Genomic DNA, 18,791 nt, shown 5'->3' with positions numbered 1-18,791 from the left:
AAGATTAATAGAATAAAAATAAACAATAGCGAGAAATGAGTGGCCTGCCTGTCACCAATGCTCTACCCACGGCGCTATAAATAATGTCTGGCAGCCGAAATGGGACTTTGTGACTTTAAGATGTCACTTGGGGTGATGTGGTCCATCTATTGTTGATGAGACAAAAGCGCGAGTCAGATTCATATAGGAGTGGCGCCGAATAACTTCTCATATCCTCATATCAGAGTCGGGAAGCCGCGCAGCCGAAACTTCAATCAATCTCCCAACTTCTTTCCGGACATGGGTGAGTGCACAGAATTTTTAATAACTCCTTTTCATCTCTTATAAAAGCCATTTGTGAATGTGTAAATGTTGCTTTGAAAATATAATTTATGACCTTGGACATGATTTGTGGAATTGAAGACGAAGCAGTATTTCTATTTTTTACTTTTTACTTCATTTTACCGTCACAGTTGATATATAACCTGTTGAGTAGTTTTACACACTTTTTTAGTCAAGAGAATTTTTATTATTACTTTTTTTTTCTGGTCACTCATTTTACCCATGAGGTGGTTTTTAATTCCAAAACTTCAATGAGACAAGATTCACTTCCTCTTGCACTCCACTTGCAAACAACTTGAGCACCAAAATGTCCGATTTTGTAATCTGCATTGATTGGCTGACATCAACTAAATTCACTGATGCCCGTGAACGCGTAATAAACTGCTCCTCGCCGTTCTCCAGCTGAAGCGTGGGCAGACATTATTATTACCGCATCCCCCGGCAGTCTCCTCGCTGATACGATTTAAATTTAGATAGCAGCGTGGTTGCTTCCCACTAAAAGTCGTCAAAATGCTTCACCACGTATTATTGATGTTTGCAACTGTACATCCGCTCCGTCCCCGTCCGACCTGACACTGAGTGACGGATGGATGGAGGATGGCCTGACATCGCAAGGGGTGACCTATTGACCCCCGCCTCCCCTCCCCCCCCTGCTGCTTCTACTACATCATGTGTGGCTCTAAGGTCTTTGTTTGCTTGATATCACTGGCCTTTGTCCCACGGGCTTGACAATGGCTACCTTATGTTTGTCCACAATGAGACGCTCTCTCTTCAAGGCTGTGAAGTCAGCGTTCCACCACCAGCATCTCTCTTTAGCGTGGCGACGCCTGTGACCGTCGCAGAAGGAGAGCCGGACCAGCTTCAGGCGTTGATACAAGCGGACAAGCGTTCACATTGCAGATGAAATTATTTCGTAGTAGCTTGTAGACAGTTTTCATCTCGGGGAACTTGCTTGTAGTGGAATACAGGATCAGAAGCAGGATGTTTCCGGTCAGGCAGCCTTGGCTTTGCAAAGCCTTAGGTGGTTTCCGTTATCCCATTTGTGTCACTGCTTTTATTTATTAACACTGAGGGTTGTTTGTTACCTGCTTTGGCTGCTCACACCGGGCAGAATGTTTTTGAAATAAGCAGCGTTTTTCTTTGCTCGCCTGCTTGTGGGTTGCAGTGGTCTTTTTTTTTTTTTTTTTTTCTCCCCAGCGAATGCTGATAGATTTGCCGGGCTAGCTCTCCCGCAGGGTGAACGAATTCCCCATCCAGGCTTCGATGTGCTGTGTGGTTGTGTGTGCGGTATGTGCCGCCTGTGTGCTGATATATTATGCCCCCTCAGGTTGTTATGATTGCTGTATCCGGTGCTTGGGGGCAGTGCCCTACCCATCTCTGGTGGCCACCTTGCTGTGCTATGCAGGCATGGCTCTGTTTTGTGGCTGCGGGCACGAAGCCTTAACCCAGACTGAAGTCCTGGTCGAGACTTACTTCGCCCGCAATGAGCAGGACTTTGAGATCGTGGCTGACTTGTGAGTGTATTTTCCACGCTAGTTCTCTAAATTCGTCACGGCTTTCTGCCCGACTGACCTTTTCTCCCCGCACCCCCCTCCCCTTGTGCAGCGTGGAATACTTCCAGTATGTCATCTACGGCCTGGCCTCATTTTTCTTCCTCTATGGTATCCTGCTGCTGGCTGAAGGCTTCTACACGACAAGCGCAGTCAAGCAGACCTTCGGGGAATTTAGGAGCACCCACTGTGGGCGATGCCTCAGCCTGACGGTGAGCACAAGGTCAAAAAGGAAAGAGAGAAGCGTAATGCCCCAAAATAAAAATAAAAAAAATGAAATATGGTTAATAGCAGACTTGGTGATGCCACATTCATCACACAGCAACTTGCAGCATTCCCATGACCCGAAATTGCGCTTTTTCAAATTTCCACAGTTTATCATTGTGACGTATATCTTGGCCTTCATCTGGCTGGCAGTGTTTGCCTTCACTGCTATTCCGGTCTACTTCTTGTTCAACATGGAGCAGACCTGCCACGACATCAACATCCTGGCTGAAACAACCCCCAGCATAAATCAGCACGGCTGGATTTGCATGGACGCCAGGCAATATGGTGAGATGCTCCTATAATGACTGACCGCATGTGCGCATGATGAGAATATCAATGGGCTTTTTTTTTGTGAGGCAACAAATTCATCATTGCGGATTACGCCAATGCAAAACTAGTTAGTAAATTCCTCATGAAAGTGAATTTCCTTGCTGATGAACGAAGAATGCTTCTGAAGGTTTTTGCAATCAGCATCGGTAAGAGATACATCACTTATGTCACGTCTTTATTCAAGGGCTGCTTCCTTGGAATGCTGTGCCGGGCAAGACTTGCGGAATGACCTTGGCATCTATTTGCAAGACGAGCGAAGTGAGTAGACGCTTTCCATATTTTATTTCACGCACCCTTTCACCTCAACTTTATCTCCATGAATGATGTTGTATGGTGATACTCGGCAACATCTGTCCAAAATGAGACTGGTGTGAAAGTGAGAATAATTACATAGACACACGGGGTGCTTTATTAATTTTTGGGGTATTTTGAGGATATGAATGTCCCAGCCTGAGAATAATCTTTGTTTGTTCTTTCTTTCAGTTTCACCTCACCTATGACCTGTATATTGCTGCATTTGCTGGTGCTGGAATCACCCTCTTAGCATTGGTGAGCATTAGTTTTTCCCACACTGGTCAGAATGTGATTAGCATGTTTATTTTTTAAATTGTTTCAGCTGGAAATGATGTTCAAGAATATTATTAAGATGTTTAAAAACATTTTTTACACTATAGTAGCGGTTCAATAGACCACTAATAGTATATGGCTCCCTCTTGTGGTCTGTTAAAAATAGCTAGGTCAGTTCAGTTATATTGAACTTTTAAGCTAAAAAATTTGCATTTCCTCTTTCACAACTGCTTGGTTTTATTTCTGTGCTGGTTTTTTGTTTATAAATTTTTATACGTAATACATTTTAAATGAACCTCTTTTTATTCTTCTTCAATTTACACACTACTTGCAAAGGCAGAATTTGCAACATACGTAGCTCTGGTGTTGGACCTGTCAACACTTTGCCAAATCAAATGTTCTACAACTACAGGCTTTTTTTTTTTTTCCTCTTCCGCGCCTCCTCATCAATATATTCTTGCTTTGCAGATTCTCTTTTTGGTTGCAACCACCTATAATTATGCAGTCTTGCGGTTCCTGGGCAGGAAAGGCGTCCGCTAAGGGCTCAAGCATCACCTCCGTCGATGGCGTCCTCTGATTGTGAGATGGACAGTCAAGAGCCAATCCGGTTCCCTTGCTAGTACTGCATCCGGTAACTTTCCTCACCGCTGTGTCTTGTACGCGAACAACTTACAAAGAGATGAAAATTCCCACCCTCCTCCGATGATTCTCTTGGCTTTGTTGTTCATTTGTCTTTTTGGTGACGTTTAGTGCCAGCGCTATTTTGATGTGTGGCATTTCAGGAATAATAAACAGCTCACCTTGCAAAGACTAACTTGCCTTTTAGCCCTTTCGGTGCTTCGTGAAATATGCATGGGGTGTATGATAATGAGTTGGCTGCTGTCTTGGCGGCGTGTGTATGGATTGTGTGCTTTGAAAGTGAATGTAGCAAAGTTCTTCTGCAGCGTTTTGTTGTATCAGCCTGCCCACTGTCACTCACGTAATTGCTTTGTTTAAACACCACTGTGTGGGGGCGAAACAAAGCCATGTATTGGATATTGGAGGTGATGCCTCTAATGCTTACAATAACATTTCCATCTATAAACTCTGTTAAACTCGTCCGACCGCTCTGAAACTTGAGCTTTGTCATGTGTGGGCATTTACAAAGAAATTAACTTGGGTGAGTTTACTGTAACCTCAAATTGCATGTTTTCAATAAAATTGTGTTTAATCAACACCGTTGTGTTATTTGTGCAGAGTCGGGAATTTGTATGGTAATTGAAGTTTTAGATAATGAGGATATAGTTTTTGTATATTAAAGTCAACCTTGTCATGAAGTGCACAACTGAGCAGGAGCAACAAGAGGGATGGCCTCTGGACTTTTGCACAATAATGTGCGGAAAATAAGGCACATGTTTGTATCGTCAGGCTACTCGTGCTTGTTTTCTTCATTAACGTTACAATGAGACCATCGTGAACATCGTCACCAGGACCGCCATCATCGCATTCTACATTATGGTGCTGAGCTGGTGCATCGACATTGTCCTTCTCTAAAGTTGTGTGGGCAACCGGTTGATTTCCCACTGAGCTGTTTTCTCTTTGTGTTCTTAATGCGATTGGTGATGGGCCGTATCAGCAGTCTCTTTGTTGTCTTCGGAAGCAAAGACAGAAACTGGTTGCTCAGCGGCTGAGATTGTGCCTCTGGGTGTTCCTTTGTTTCTCCATCTTGTATGACTTGAGATGGAGGGACTGGATAGGAATTTGAAGCATCTTCACAGGGTTTTGTAATCGACTGGTCAACACATTTGTCCTTATTTTTGGGTTCCACTTGTTTTTGTGTAGGCGGCCTGTCACATTATTTCCTCATAAATATGCTTTTTTTTTTAAAAAAAAAAAACGATGTCCTCTTTAAGCAACTGCTTTCATTGTTCATTTCTTCTGTTTTTAATTACTGGTAATATGACAAATTGAATTTTGAATTTCAGCGATTTTGCAGCCGGAAACGACAGGCCTTTATTTTGAAACGCTATATTTTTATTCTGAAAGGCCGTTGATCCACTTCCAGGTTAGAAGAACCTTGACAGGGAAACAGGAAATTCTACCTTCATTTCTACTCGTTTGTTTTTGTTTTGATTTTTTGTCAGTAACTAACTTTACGGCTGCAGAAGCATCAGTGGTTATTTTTATGTGGTTTATTTTATTTTTCATTCTAAACTACGAAATCATTGTCTTTTGGGTCTCTTGTAATTTTATGTGCAGTAATTACGTTTAAGCCATCAAGTGGGGGCTGATGTACAATAATTTTCTCCATATTGACTGATTCCAAAGCATCAGTAAGTCATTTCAGTATTCAATATTTTATATTTTATAAATTCCAATAGTTGCTCATATCTGAATTTTAATAAATAAATATACATGCATCGAGATAGATGTTTTGTAAATCGAGACAAATGCATTCTACATTATTACTTCTTGTCATGCATTCCGGTTCCTATCCAGAGTTGACATTTTTGTTTGTTTGACATATAGGTTACAGTATTGTTATTGTAGATAGAAAGCATGGATTGTGACAAACATCTCCTCTCTCTCTGTTTTTGTGGTGGAAAATAATTAAATCATCAGCTGTGTATTTTACTCCATCCTAGAAGCATGCCTTCAAGAAATCATCTTGACAAAATTGGAAGGAACAAGAAAAAGAAATGGACAGAGGAAGCCATGGAGCATGCACTAATCGAGGTCAAGTCAGGGAGGTCCACTGTGAGAAAGGCAGCCAAGGAGTTTGGAGTCCCCAAATCCTCACTAGGGGACCGGGTCAGCGGACGGGTGACACCAGGGAGTCGTAGTGGGCCTGCTCAGCTTATAACATCTTCTGACGAGGAACTGTTGGTGGAGTTCTCCTTATACATGTCCAAGCACGGATTCCCGCTCACTAAGCAGCAGCTGGTATCATTTGCGTCTTCCATTTACAAGCGTCAACACAGACGGGTGGCCTTTTCGAAATTGGGTCAAACCTGGTGGCTCAACTTTAGGAGGCGTCAAGAAAAGAATATTACGATTCAGCCAGCAGACAGTATTATCCGTGGTCGGATGGTTCATGTGAGGAAGGAAACATTGGATCATTTTTTTCACCTCCTGAGCTCTGTGGTGGAAGCTCGCACGCTTGGGGACAAGCCTCACCGCGTCTGGAATTGCAACGAGATGGGTTTTCAGCTGGCTCGGAAGAAGGCGGTTCTCTCCAAAGCTGCCAGTTTAGATTCCAAGTCAACACCGGGCTCCAAGGACTACATCTCAGTCCTGGCTTGCTTCAACGCAGCAGGGAAGGATATCCCTCCATTTATCGTCTACTCCAAATCCTACCCAGGAGGCGTGTGTTACAAGACGCAAGGACCGTCAGATGCCCTCTACGGGTGGTCGGATTCGGGATGTGTCACTTCGGAACTTTTCAAGAAGTGGTTCCTCAGACATTTCTTGCCGTATGCTCCTAAAGAGCGGCCTCTGCTGATCATTTTCGACGGCCACAAGTCACCCGTGAACCTGGAAGTGGTGGAGGCTGCCCGTAAGGAAGGCGTCGTCCTTGTGTGCCTGCCACCTCATTGCTCTCACATCCTGCAGCCGCTCGACGCGGGCCTATTTCCGCTTGTCAAGCGGCGGTTCGCCGCGCTCTTGGATCAGATGCACCCCACGAATGCGACTCTCTTTACAGTCAGCAAGAAAGACTTCTCGGGCGTGTTCAAAGAGGCATATCAGGTGGCTAAAGAGGATGAGGGTATCAGGATAGTTCAGGAAAGTTTTAGGAAGTGCGGCATATATCCCGTGAGCCACTTTCAATGTAATGGTGACCTTTTGATGATATCATCGCACAACGTGGACCCTGAAGCATCAGGAGAGCATGTTGGAGGTCTTGCTGCGCCTGGACGTTGATCTATTATTTACAAATATAAATGAACACCTGATTAGAAGTGCAATGATTAATCAACAAACAATTATTATTTTCGATTCAATTGTTTTTTTGTTTTTTTTGCTTAGTTGTCCAAATCCATGGAATTTCAGTAAAGTAAATTGTAGTTCTCCATGAAAGGAGACTGATTTCCTTTGTGTTTAATCAAATTTGCTTTTAATTTGAAAATCTGTCAATAATATTTAAGCATTTTTCTGACATGTCACAGACCAAACCAGTGGCCAAATCATCATTAATTTATCTTTTGTACATTTTCTCACTGTCCATTTGAAACACATAATTCGACAAATCAATCAATTATTAAAATAATTGTTTGTTGCAGCTCTGTACTGGATGATTATCAGAAAATGGAATCTGCTATTTGCACTGATGACATGCATGTTCCAGAATGTAATTTATGTATTTACTGACATGGGAGAATTTGCTGACAATGCTATGTTAGCATTTGTTAAAAAAAAAAAAAAAAAAAGTTTTTTACTGATCTCTCAATAGATCTTGAACTTCCTCAATTATTTGAATGCATTTCCACACTGACAAAATAAAAATGGATTAAATTATGTTGTCACTCTTGAATTAAAATTTATATTTCACTTGTTACACCCATAGAGGTTAGTCATAGCAAGAACATAAGGGTGAAATAACTTAATTTAATGTAAATGTAAGTAAAATAAAAAACAAATTACCTGGGGTTATTCTGAACATGATTACAGATTAAAGACTACAATTTAAAATGTAAGCTTGTGCAGTGTTCATTTAACAAAAAAAATTGTCACTTCCGTACATGTGACTAAGCTTTTGCCGGAAGTGACGTTTTCGTTGCGGAAGCTCATCCTTTCTACAGTGCGGTTGGATTGTTGTAAGTAAGGCTGCTGCTTTATTTCTATTACTAGTTGCTAGCGTTTCGAAAGCATACTTCATTGATAAACATGTTTTATTTTTTGTTGTTTCTATGGGATTTTTTTCCCCATTCTGTGAAATAGCGTTGTTCAACTTTGGGTGTGTCGTTAGCATTACAAGCTAGCAAACGTCTTATGGCTCTCAGTGATAGTCAATAGTAATGTAGCCATAAATCCTTTATGGCATGATTATAATATTTTTTCATGACTTAATTTCGAATCACAATTGTGTCAGTGCTGTTCTATTATGAAACTCTTGAGATTCAGTCAATTCTGTGTCATTTATTGTCGTTCAATTGCTGTGTAAAGAAGAGCCGTCCACGATGACTACTGCTGCAAGACCAACATTTGAACCCGCCAGAGGAGGGCGAGGAAAAGGAGAAGGAGATTTGAGTGCACTGTCAAAGCAATATTCAAGTCGAGATCTTCCCGGTCACACAAAGATCAAGTATAGGTCAGTAAATAAATATACTCCAGCAGCATATTTTATATACTCATCTACAAGTGCTTACATGAAATACACTTTTTCAAATCTTCTGTTGTGTGTTCTGTCTGTTAGGCAACCAACTCAGGATGCTCCTGAGGAGGTGCGTGCCCGTGACTTCCGCAGGGAGTTGGAGGAGAGGGAGCGTGTAGCTGTGCGTGAAAAGACAAGAGAGAGGGGACCAAGAGGTTAGTAAAGTTTACCCTTGGCACTCTGTCTTACACTGGTTTATAATTCATTCTTGATTCTCCAGAGCACACCACATCCTCTTCCTCATCCTCCTCGTCTTCAAAGAGACCCAGACTGGATCAAATTCCAGCAGCTAATCTCGATGCGGACGATCCCCTTACCGAGGTATGTACCGCACTCATCCCTCAAGACTGACAGCATGCGCACAAAGCCGCTTCAGTCACAATTGTGTTTATTTGTGAAAAGGATGACGAGGATGACAACTCTGAGGACGATAGCGATGATGATGACACCGCAGCACTTCTCGCAGAACTGGAGAAGATTAAGAAAGAGCGAGCTGAAGAACAAGAACGCAGGGTCGACTATCAATTTACAAAAAATATTTGAATGCGCTAGCGCGATTTCATGTTTTTATATCTGCATTTGCATATTTCTCCATTTTAGGACCGGGAGCAAAAAGCAGAGGAGGAGAGGATCCGAATGGAGAATATATTAAGTGGCAATCCATTGATTAATTTGGCAGGACAGCAGCAGCAGCAGCAACAACAACAACAACAGCAGCAACAACAACAAATCGCTCTGGCTCAGAACACATTCAAGGTCAAGAGAAGGTAATGCAGACATGTGCCATGTTTTGTTTTTTTTCTACAATTAATGCTTACCTTCAACAACTGATCGAATAATTTCTATCCAGGTGGGATGATGATGTGGTGTTTAAGAACTGCGCAAAAGGACTGGACAAAGCACGCAAAGAGAAACGCTTCATCAATGATACGCTGCGCTCTGAGTTTCACAAGAAATTTATGGAAAAATATGTCAAGTAGACTGTGAAGTGTATTCCTGTGGTTTCTTTTTTTAGTTTACAGTAGTTACCCTCTGTAGCAAGGATGATCTGTTGTCATTGAAATAAAATTTCTTACATAAATTTGTTTGAACAGCAACTTTAATCTTGTATATAAATGTGAGCGCCATAATTAAAGATCGTAAAACATACAATTAAGCTTTGTGAACATGTTTTTATATACATTTATTATTTTTAAAGAACTTGTTTTCACGAAAGGCTGCGAGTCTTATTTTGTCCGCCAGAGGGCACTGTATATCTATTTTTCCCTTTTAGAGCGAGTGAGGCTGCTGGGAAAACATGGCAGCTTCCGTTTGTTGCTGGTTTTAATACTGTCAGACTAGTGGAGGATTAGATATCCTTGTAACTCCACTCCAGCCAACGATCTTCATCCAACAAAAGAGAACAGAACAATATGGAGAAGAGTGGAAGTATGGACAGTTTGGGCTCGAAGCAATCCTCTTCTCGACATCCGAGTGTTGATTCATTATCAAGGTAGCTTTGGTTATGCTAGCTAAAAGTTTTGAAACTAAGGAAAATATTATTCCATGTATATTCTATTCAACTGAAGCTCACATTTGCTTGCAAAAATGTGTCTGAAGGAGAAAGTGGAATTTTAAATACTTACATAATTTATAAATCGGAATTTGCAGCAGATAACGAGGTCTGGCCAGCGCCCACAGGACTGTTTTTGTTATCAGCTGTTACTCCCTCTTCTTCATCCATGACTTCATATAACAAAAGTAGCAAAGCGTCATTTCAGAGTGGCTGCCATGTGGAAAAAAAAATATTATTTCTTAACAGTTCTGAGCGTTCGGCCCAGGTTAAACCTTCCTCTGCCATGTTGTCTGAGACGGCTACCTCAGCGGAGTTCTCCCCAGATATCAGGGTTTGTATGAAACAAAATGGAGTCAATGTCATGAATCATGACTGACATGCAAACTCTTTTCTATTTTAGGTCAAGGCCAAAATTCATGCAAAGGTAGAAGCCCTAAATTAATCATGTGTAATTACTTCAACACGTCTTCCCCATTCCTAGTTGTCTTTTTTCTTTAGCAGGTTTTACGAGATTCTGATAAAGAGGAACCACAATTGCTTCCAAATGAAATTGTGCAAGATATGGGTATGAGTTTTTATCGTCCACTTCCGTTGAACTCACTTTAGTGATTTTATCCTGATTTAATTTTACAGCACAAGACATCACCTATTTCTGTCCTTTCACCGGAGCTGTACGTGGAATACTGACCGTTAGCAACTATAGGCTCTTCTTCAAATGCATGGACAGGGTACGGTTCCAATCATGTTTCGGACAAAGTTCTGGACAAAACAATGACTCTGTTCCTCTACCATCAACTTTTAGGAGCCTTCTTTTGTGCTTGATTTGCCTCTTGGGGTTGTGAGTCGGGTGGAGAAGATCGGCAGTGCGTCAAGCCGCGGCGATGTGTCCTATGGCCTTGTCTGCAAGGTGTGTCAGCACAAACATGATCAACAAAAGACTTGATATGTTGTGTTGGCTTATTATTGTTTATTTTTTTGTGGAGATTGATCTTGATCAGTGTTTGTATACTGCTATTGAGTCTTGTGGTTGCTCCACACAGGATATGCGCAATCTGCGATTTGCTCACAAACAATTGGACGACACTCTCAGGAAGTCCATTTTCGAAGTGTTGATGAAATTTGCGTTTCCTGTCTCCAATGGACTGGTAAGTAAGTTCTCCACCCTGTTGGCGCTTGTCAGCCACGCAGCAACTGATAGATTCCTCCACAGCAAATATTTGCCTTTCAATACGGACAAGTGTTTCCTGAGAATGGATGGAAGGTGTACGACGCAGTGTCGGAATACAAAAGACAGGTGCAGTTGAAAACCCGGGCTTTCGGTAAATGGTGAGAGACACCTTTTAACGTTGCGTGCTTATGTATAGGGCATTCCCAATGAAAGTTGGAGGATTACAAAGGTCAACGATCACTACGAACTGTGTGACACCTACCCGTCAACGATGGCTGTTCCGGTCAACATTCCAGATGAGGAGCTGAAGAGAATAGCCGCCTTTCGGGCAAAGGGAAGGATACCTGTGAGTAAACATTCTGCTTCAGCATCCTTGGTGAAGTCGTTTTTTAATTCTCTTCTATCCCACTCTACTCTTTGGTAGGTGCTGTCCTGGATCCATCCAGAGAGCCAGGCAACGGTGACACGTTGCAGCCAGCCTATGGTTGGAGTGAACGGGAAACGGAGTAAAGAGGATGAAAAATACCTGCAGGCAATCATGGATGCCAACGCCCAGTCGCATAAACTCTTCATTTTTGATGCTAGACCGAGTGTGAATGCTGCTGCTAACAAGGTTTGTGCCGAAGCGTTAGCTGTGTAAACATGAATGTCCAAAAAAATGTTTTTGTTTGAACCTCAGATGAAAGGTGGTGGATATGAAAGTGAGGACGCTTATCAAAACGCTGAGTTGGTGTTCTTGGATATTCACAACATCCATGTGATGAGAGAGTCACTCCGCAAGCTGAAGGATATTGTCTACCCCAACATCGAGGATTCGCACTGGCTTTCAAATCTGGAGTCCACTCACTGGCTTGAGCACATCAAGGTGAGACAAAATGATGCAACCGGTGGGAGTAAGGGATTGGTCGTAAAAACTGAATTTGAGCAAGGGGTGTGTAGACTTTCTATATGTTGTGGTTTGAACGTCTGAGCGTTTCGTAGTTGATCCTGGCAGGAGCGCTGCGCATCGCAGACAAGGTGGAGTCCGGCAAAACGTCGGTGGTGGTGCACTGCAGCGACGGCTGGGACCGCACGGCGCAGCTCACCTCGCTGGCCATGCTCATGCTGGACGCTTACTACCGGACCATTCGCGGATTCCAGGTGCTGCTGGAGAAAGAATGGCTGAGCTTCGGCCACCGTTTCCAGCTGGTAATATTCGCCGCATGCTCTTGTTGTCCTCACACTACAACACGCTCTAAATTCCCGACTCGCTTTTCAGCGTATCGGCCATGGCGATAAGAACCACACGGACGCGGATCGCTCCCCCGTTTTTATTCAGTTTGTCGACTGTGTGTGGCAATTGACTCGTCAGGTGAGCCGTTATAATCTGTTTTCAGAATGACTTTTAGGAGTAACACAGAAACCGTTTGCTTTAGTTTCCTGCAGCTTTTGAGTTCAATGAATACTTCCTGGTGACCATCTTGGACCATCTGTACAGCTGCTTGTTCGGGACGTTCCTGTGTAATAGCGAACAGCAGAGAGTGAAGGAAGTACGTGTGCTTTAAATGAAATCTTCCCAGAGTACTTTAGCCACCTCCGCATGTCATCATAAAATGATCAGTCAGAGCTGAACATTTCACGTGTTTTACAGGAGATTCCTAAGAGGACAGTGTCCTTGTGGTCGTACATCAACAGCCAGCTGGAGGAGTTCACCAATCCTTTGTACGTCAACTTCTCCAATCATGTGCTGTTCCCTGTCGTCAGTTTACGCCACCTAGAGCTCTGGGTGGGCTACTACATACGTTGGAACCCTCGTATGAGGCCTCAGGTAAGAGTCACAAGCTATCTAAGACCTGACTCGGGTGTGCCAAAGTAGAACCCTTGGATACTTCACCTGTTCACTACAGGAACCTGTTCATCAGCGCCACAAGGAGCTGCTGGCAAAGCGTGCCGAGCTGCAGAAGAGAGTGGACGAGCTGCAGCGAGAAGTGACTAATCGCTCGGCGTCCTCTTCTTCGGAGCGGGCGGGCTCGCCAACGCGGTCCATCACCCCAGTACAGACCTTTGTTTGACTGCACTTCTTTCCTATTGGAGGCTGGTGTACATTGTCACTCTTGCAAGGCTTCTTGGTGAGAAATAGTCTCCAGACAGCACTTTTAGGTTTTGTTCTACTAAAATGTTACCCTGGTTTTATACGTATGCCCTACGCACTACATGAGAACATCTATTTTGAAAACAATACAGTTGAAGCTAGTGTAAAGTTGTTCCCTGGCCAACGATTGAGCATCAAAATTCCACTTTTGTTGGAATTGTTTTTCAAACCTGTTCTTTTTGCGACCAAACATGGCTTGATTGTGTGCACCATTCCTCTTTGTTGACATGGTCGACATTATTTATTGTTTTGTAATCAATTTTTATTTCAGTTTTAAACAGGCTCTGGTCATTCAATTACTCATAATTGTAATATGGGGCAATTCTGTTTTTTAAAAGTAGCTGCCAACATGCTTTATAATCATGGAGTTGCCAGTATATTAGCAGTGTGTAATACAGATAATAATTTGCAGCAACATCCAGTTCAACTAATCTGAAAGATTCTGTGCCTAAATTACCTCAAAGTATTAACTATGAACTATTCTGACTCTGTCAAGTATATTTTAACCTTTGACCATTGCTAATGATAGTGAAACCCGAAGGAGATTAGTGATGATAATCTCAGGTTTGTTGCCTTATTTTGTGCCTTTCTCCCATAATAAATTGCAAATATTTCAAAAACACTAGCATATCCCTGTTCAGGTTTCATTTTTTACATAGCACAAACAGTCTAATCTTAAAATAATAGTCATTTGATATATAAAAAAAAATTATTAGTTCACAATACTTACATCGGTAACATTTTAATGAGTCCATTGATTCTTTTTCTTTCAATAGAAGAGGCGCGTCTCATATTTCGGGAATGCGATTGGCTGTATTTGAAAAAGCGAATCTCGCAGACTTTCCATAGGTCGTTCTTCCTGTCTTTAGTGACGTCATCAACCACATCCGCTGACATGACGACGGCTTCGATATGAAAAGAGAGATGGAAAAACAGGAAAAACCATTTGCGAGAACACTGGAAACTTATCACAATTTCCAGATTCCTTTTTAAAAATCTTTTTTACTCCCCAAGGTTAATATTAATCGACTTAATCCAGTCTGGTCACGTGGCGGCCGAGCGGACATAGATCACATTTATAGAGTTTATTGTTCTTCGGCTCCTTCAGTGTTTAGCTTTGCTAGCTAGCTTTAGCGAGGTATGTGGAGTTGCCATCACATTGTGCGCGTATTCTTACTTCCAGTTAGCCTTTGTCAGTTTAGAAAATAGCACCCTTAATTCGGTCACTATACCTCTAAACTGCTTTAGCTCATTTAAATTGGTGACAATAGTTGGACGAGAATGGCAACGTCGGCTCTGTACGCCTGTACAAAGTGTAACCAGCGGTACCCGTTCGAGGAGCTGTCGCAAGGCCAGCAGCTATGCAAGGTTTGGGAGTGTGTGTGTGTTTTATTTTTATTTTTTGTTGTTATTATCATAACAGTCTGCAGAAGCAGCAAAACAATTATCTTACAATAAAAGGATACTACATATATATGTAGTAGTAATAACACAGGCCAGCATGCAACAAATTATTCAACACCGAATTACAGTGTCAACGTTCATTGTTATTTGTAGTACAACAAATCTCAATATGCTTGTTTGCATTGACAAGATTAGTCAAGATTCAGTAACACCAGTAAGGTAAACCTGCGTCCATATTTGCTGCTGTGGTACATAGCTGCACTTTATATTTATCTTATTTATCTTATCTTATTTCATATTTATATAGAAATGTCACTTTTTATCCAGCCGAAATGTCATTCCTTTGTTGAGCCGTATGCAACGTAATTTCGTTTTGTGTGCACGGAGTGTTTACAAAATGACAATAAAGTCTGTCGAAGTCTAAGTCTTTCCGAGACATTCAAATTCATTTAAACTGTCCGGAAATTATCTTACTACAAATGACTTATTTTGTGATATTCTTGTTTGCTGGTGAGAGAGTTTTCTTTTGTAAAAAAAAACATATTTCTGGTCTAAAATAAAAAGTTACAAAATAGTTTTCCTCTGGACCCACCAATCCATGAGTCACTTTTTTTATATTTTTTATTTAAACAAAGAGCTATTTCTTGGCTTTTGAGCAGAACTAAGGGCTACCAGCAAAGAGCGTTGCTGTAAAATGCACTTTTCTGGTGAAGTTGTTTCATTCCAAGTGTCTGAACAAGTGAAAATATTTTCACACTTGTTTTTTCTTAGGAGTGTCGCATCGCACACCCAATAGTGAAGTGCACCTACTGCAGATCCGAGTTTCAGCAGGAAAGGTAACGCCTCGATTCACAGGCTCCATAATGCAATTATACTGCATTCTTGCTTTTTTTGAATGTGTTTCCCCCCCAACAGTAAAACCAACACTATTTGCAAGAAATGTGCCCAGAACGTCAAACAGTTTGGAACAGTGAGTTACAACCTTTATTCCACTCTCCAATTGCACTTTATGAATATTCAATTCCGTGCATCATAAGTTCAAACTTTTTCCATCATCTTTCTCATTGCAGCCCAAACCGTGTCAATACTGTAACATTATTGCAGCGTTTATTGGGACAAAGTGCCAACGTTGTACAAACTCAGAAAAAAAATACGGGCCGCCTCAAACCTGCGAGCAGTGCAAACAGCAGTGCGCCTTTGACCGCAAGGAGGAAGGCAGGAGAAAGGTGTCAACCGAGCACACGCGCCAGAATAAATGTTCCGGATTAAAGTGGTTGTGTCTTATGAGTCCATCTTGTCCCGAAGGTGGATGGAAAACTGCTGTGCTGGCTCTGCACACTGTCCTATCGTCGCGTTCTGCAGAAAACCAAGGACCAGAGGAAAGGTTTTGGCTCCTCTAACTCTTCATCCCTGAACGAGAAAGACTCAAGGCAGCAACATCACCATCATCAACAAAGACACAGCGGCTCTCACCACAAGTACGTACACGGAAAGTGTCGCCCCAATTATGCTAGATATTTTTTTTCTTCCTGCAGTCCTAAACCGGTTTATGTTTTGGCAGACTGAGTGGGAGCTTGAGTCCTGAGCAGGAGCAAGGATTGTGGAAGCAGAGGTAAAGCTTTCCAGTTTTTTTGAAAGTGCCAAGAGTATCAAGCCAGCGCTACATTAATGGACACACAGGACCTACACTTTTTTTGATCATCTTTTACTTTCCACAGCCATAAATCATCTTCAATCCAAAAAGAGACTCCAAAGAAGAAACCAAAACTGGAGTTGAAGCCATCAAATGGTGACAGGTATGATTTGTTTTTTTGTGTGTGCAAAATTTCCCCCTCGTGTCCGACGGCTCTTCTAACCGGTCTGTCCCTTTAACAGCAGTTCCATCACCCAGTCTATGGATTCAGGAGGAACTGACAACTTCATTCTTATCAGCCAACTGAAAGAAGAGGTGATGTCGCTAAAGAGAGTCCTACAACAACGGGACCAGACCATCCTCGACAAGGAACGAAAGGTTGGCTAGCAGTGAAAGCAGCAGCACTCTTTTTTTTGCCCGCTTGTATGTTTACATAACTGCGTGTCAATTTTGGCTTCAGCTAACGGAGCTGAAAGCCGACTTTCAGTACCAAGAGTCCAACATGAGAGTCAAGATGAACCAAATGGAGAAAGCACACAAGGAGTCGATGGAACAGCAGCAGGTAATGGTCATATTGTCAGCGACTACAGCGGACAAATGGTGACTGATAATTAAGATTAAATTCCCAATGATCGACACACACACACTTCTGCGTGTGGTGAAATTTGTCCTCTGCATTTAACCCCATCCCTGTGTGATTTTATTTCATCCCCTGGGGGAGAGGGAAGCAGTGAGCAGCAGCGGTGCCGCGCTCGGGAATCATTTGGTGATTTAACCCCCCAATTCCAACCCTTAATGCTGAGTGCCAAGCAGGAAGGCAATGGGTCCCATTTTTATAGTCTTTGGTATGACCCGGACGGGGTTTGAACCCACAACCTTCCCGTTTCAGGGCGGACACTCTACCACTAGGCCACTGAGCTGGTTACTTGGCCACTGAGCTGGTTATAGGAAGTGAAGTCGATTAATCGATGATCCCATGGGCCAAACATGAAAAGAAATAATTAAAAGTACAACTCACCGTGACACTAATTGTAGACGAGCAGGTTTTTCCTCAACAAAGCCGCTGCTTGTGGCATCCATACAGCAGCATACACTGACATCAGTGTATCAAGCGTGTCGCTTGAAGTGTCATAAGGCAAAAATAGTCTTTTGATGTTGTATCAAACGACTTCTATGTTGAAAGAAGTTGTTTATTGACCATATTTTGACAGGCAAAATGTATTGAATGCGATTTTTCAAAGGTCATTTTAAATGTAAATATTCCATTGGTTTCTTCAGGCGAAGAACCGAGAGCTGATGAAACAAGTGGCCGCGCTGTCCAAAGGTAAAAAGTTTGATAGGACAGGAAGTTCACTGCTGCTGCCCTAACAACTTGCTGACCCTCGGTTGCCAACGCAAGAGTAACTTCACTTTCAAAACTGTGAAAGTCCATGTTTCCTCTTCGCCATCAACAACAAACGCTTCTTTGTTGGTCGAACCAGAAAACGTGTCATCACGTGGAAACAAAGAACAAACAAAATGTCTCTCCAAAACACCAACATATTTTAGATATTTTTAGGTGACCTTTTTTTGGACTGTAGAATGCATCTTGGATGAGGGACGGAACCTTCATTCACAACCACTGCCAGGTGAAACAAAAGAGATCAAACAAAATCCGCCGGATTTTTTTTAATGGGTGTTACGCTCTACTTTTTTTATTTATTCAACTGTATTTCTTACCTTTTTTGGTCTGGATTTCCGCACACAACATACTACAAGAATATCCCACATTTGGGACATTATATTTTTCTAAATGATTGCAGGGGATAAGTTCTCCTGAATGGAGAGACTGTGCAACTTTACAATGTATGCAAACATGAGTGTGACCAGCCGTTGTATATTTTAACTCTTGCTTGTATCTGTTTTAGCGAGTACAGTTTGTGTATGGTGAGGCCAGTTGTAATTATGATTTATATTGGATGCTTTTTAAAGAAAACACTCCCTAAACGTTTCATCGGGCTGGTTTCATACTGTGCTGTCAAAGAACACTTTTGTATTTTTTTTCCTCTCAGACCAAGTGTTTTAAAAGCAATTAAAGCTGGCTAAACTGCCCTCTCTCTTATCTGTTTTAATCTCTAAGCGTTTTATTTTCCAATTACTGTTGTTGACATGATTTTAATATTAGAAACACAAAATAATTGTTGACAGTCATGGGACAGCTCAGCCTATCCAAGTGAGTTTGAATTAAAAAACACACACACACAAATACTCCACATACATTATAAAAACAAAACCATACATTCATAAGAATCGAATTCATTTAGACAGTTGCTCCTTCTGATGTCCCGGATTGGCCACATAGGGGCAATATAAGATCGCGTATCGGTAGTCTTCTTCTCGTCTGTCGTCCTATTGTCAAACTCAAGGAATGAGCCGCATCGCCCCCTATGGGTTGGGTTTTGTTACACCGGAAATAATTGTCCAGCTTCCGGTTTACATGATTTGTTGCTAAATGACGAGCTGCCGCAATTTTTAA

At 42.0% G+C, this 18,791-nt stretch overlaps 5 protein-coding genes and 1 long non-coding RNA gene across 9 annotated transcripts; 5 read left to right on the top strand and 1 right to left on the bottom strand.

Annotated features, from left to right (window-relative positions):
- The first annotated feature begins 149 nt into the window (after window positions 1–149).
- Window positions 150–4,249, top strand: plp1b (proteolipid protein 1b). 2 transcript variants are annotated; one of them, XM_061299783.1, is made up of 7 exons: window positions 150–283; window positions 1,649–1,835; window positions 1,927–2,083; window positions 2,246–2,423; window positions 2,653–2,726; window positions 2,952–3,017; window positions 3,504–4,249. In XM_061299783.1, exons 1-7 carry the CDS (start codon window positions 280–282, stop codon window positions 3,573–3,575), a joined length of 738 nt encoding a protein of 245 aa, XP_061155767.1. In that variant the 5' UTR covers window positions 150–279; the 3' UTR covers window positions 3,576–4,249. The 2 variants fall into 2 exon arrangements, with proteins under 2 accessions (XP_061155767.1, XP_061155766.1); XM_061299782.1 differs by lacking the exon at window positions 150–283 and adding an exon at window positions 1,058–1,342.
- An 808-nt stretch (window positions 4,250–5,057) lies between these two features.
- On the top strand, window positions 5,058–7,529 carry LOC133167892 (uncharacterized). The gene is made up of 2 exons (XM_061298990.1): window positions 5,058–5,347; window positions 5,660–7,529. The coding sequence occupies exon 2, from the start codon at window positions 5,664–5,666 to the stop codon at window positions 6,933–6,935; it is 1,272 nt and encodes a 423-aa protein (XP_061154974.1). The 5' UTR covers window positions 5,058–5,347; window positions 5,660–5,663; the 3' UTR covers window positions 6,936–7,529.
- A 648-nt stretch (window positions 7,530–8,177) lies between these two features.
- LOC133167895 (uncharacterized) lies at window positions 8,178–10,748 on the bottom strand. The gene is made up of 2 exons (XR_009718125.1): window positions 10,011–10,748; window positions 8,178–8,504 (listed from the first exon to the last, which is right to left on the bottom strand). It is a non-coding gene; the product is annotated as an uncharacterized LOC133167895 (long non-coding RNA).
- Window positions 8,188–9,537, top strand: cwc15 (CWC15 spliceosome associated protein homolog). Its single transcript, XM_061298994.1, has 6 exons — window positions 8,188–8,322; window positions 8,428–8,540; window positions 8,606–8,706; window positions 8,788–8,898; window positions 8,986–9,152; window positions 9,236–9,537. The coding sequence occupies exons 1-6, from the start codon at window positions 8,192–8,194 to the stop codon at window positions 9,363–9,365; spliced, it is 753 nt and encodes a 250-aa protein (XP_061154978.1). The 5' UTR covers window positions 8,188–8,191; the 3' UTR covers window positions 9,366–9,537.
- mtmr2 (myotubularin related protein 2) lies at window positions 9,652–13,861 on the top strand. Of its 2 annotated transcripts, none has more exons than XM_061298989.1 (16): window positions 9,652–9,877; window positions 10,187–10,271; window positions 10,341–10,364; window positions 10,442–10,505; window positions 10,574–10,668; window positions 10,743–10,847; window positions 10,981–11,085; window positions 11,151–11,234; window positions 11,305–11,454; window positions 11,533–11,721; window positions 11,788–11,973; window positions 12,090–12,296; window positions 12,367–12,459; window positions 12,524–12,637; window positions 12,739–12,915; window positions 12,995–13,861. In XM_061298989.1, the coding sequence occupies exons 1-16, from the start codon at window positions 9,798–9,800 to the stop codon at window positions 13,157–13,159; spliced, it is 1,923 nt and encodes a 640-aa protein (XP_061154973.1). In that variant the 5' UTR covers window positions 9,652–9,797; the 3' UTR covers window positions 13,160–13,861. The 2 variants fall into 2 exon arrangements, with proteins under 2 accessions (XP_061154973.1, XP_061154972.1); XM_061298988.1 differs by having other exon boundaries at window positions 10,439–10,505.
- A 253-nt stretch (window positions 13,862–14,114) lies between these two features.
- Window positions 14,115–18,377, top strand: fam76b (family with sequence similarity 76 member B). Of its 2 annotated transcripts, none has more exons than XM_061298992.1 (10): window positions 14,115–14,607; window positions 15,415–15,479; window positions 15,559–15,613; window positions 15,714–15,869; window positions 15,949–16,121; window positions 16,205–16,255; window positions 16,362–16,439; window positions 16,522–16,654; window positions 16,737–16,838; window positions 17,555–18,377. In XM_061298992.1, exons 1-10 carry the CDS (start codon window positions 14,521–14,523, stop codon window positions 17,642–17,644), a joined length of 990 nt encoding a protein of 329 aa, XP_061154976.1. In that variant the 5' UTR covers window positions 14,115–14,520; the 3' UTR covers window positions 17,645–18,377. The 2 variants fall into 2 exon arrangements, with proteins under 2 accessions (XP_061154976.1, XP_061154975.1); XM_061298991.1 differs by having other exon boundaries at window positions 14,117–14,607; window positions 16,519–16,654.
- Window positions 18,378–18,791: the final 414 nt, after the last annotated feature.

The sequence above is a fragment of the Syngnathus typhle genome, linkage group LG15 (assembly GCF_033458585.1).
Source record: "Syngnathus typhle isolate RoL2023-S1 ecotype Sweden linkage group LG15, RoL_Styp_1.0, whole genome shotgun sequence".
In the NCBI taxonomy this organism is placed as follows: Eukaryota; Metazoa; Chordata; class Actinopteri; order Syngnathiformes; family Syngnathidae; genus Syngnathus; species Syngnathus typhle.
This window is presented reverse-complemented; position numbering and strand designations above follow the sequence as displayed.

Coding starts and splice junctions, on each gene's coding strand:
- plp1b (XM_061299782.1), top strand. CDS start 1,303: ATGTTTCCGGTCAGGCAGCCTTGGCTTTGCAAAGCCTTAG. Junction 2,084..2,245: donor GGCGATGCCTCAGCCTGACG/GTGAGCACAAGG, acceptor AAATTTCCACAG/TTTATCATTGTGACGTATAT. Junction 2,424..2,652: donor CATGGACGCCAGGCAATATG/GTGAGATGCTCC, acceptor TCTTTATTCAAG/GGCTGCTTCCTTGGAATGCT.
- LOC133167892 (XM_061298990.1), top strand. CDS start 5,664: ATGCCTTCAAGAAATCATCTTGACAAAATTGGAAGGAACAAGAAAAAG.
- cwc15 (XM_061298994.1), top strand. CDS start 8,192: ATGACTACTGCTGCAAGACCAACATTTGAACCCGCCAGAGGAGGGCGA. Junction 8,899..8,985: donor CTGAAGAACAAGAACGCAGG/GTCGACTATCAA, acceptor TCTCCATTTTAG/GACCGGGAGCAAAAAGCAGA. Junction 9,153..9,235: donor ACATTCAAGGTCAAGAGAAG/GTAATGCAGACA, acceptor ATTTCTATCCAG/GTGGGATGATGATGTGGTGT.
- mtmr2 (XM_061298988.1), top strand. CDS start 9,798: ATGGAGAAGAGTGGAAGTATGGACAGTTTGGGCTCGAAGCAATCCTCT. Junction 9,878..10,186: donor AGTGTTGATTCATTATCAAG/GTAGCTTTGGTT, acceptor ATTTCTTAACAG/TTCTGAGCGTTCGGCCCAGG. Junction 11,455..11,532: donor GGGCAAAGGGAAGGATACCT/GTGAGTAAACAT, acceptor ACTCTTTGGTAG/GTGCTGTCCTGGATCCATCC.
- fam76b (XM_061298991.1), top strand. CDS start 14,521: ATGGCAACGTCGGCTCTGTACGCCTGTACAAAGTGTAACCAGCGGTAC. Junction 14,608..15,414: donor AAGGCCAGCAGCTATGCAAG/GTTTGGGAGTGT, acceptor GTTTTTTCTTAG/GAGTGTCGCATCGCACACCC. Junction 15,614..15,713: donor ACGTCAAACAGTTTGGAACA/GTGAGTTACAAC, acceptor TTCTCATTGCAG/CCCAAACCGTGTCAATACTG.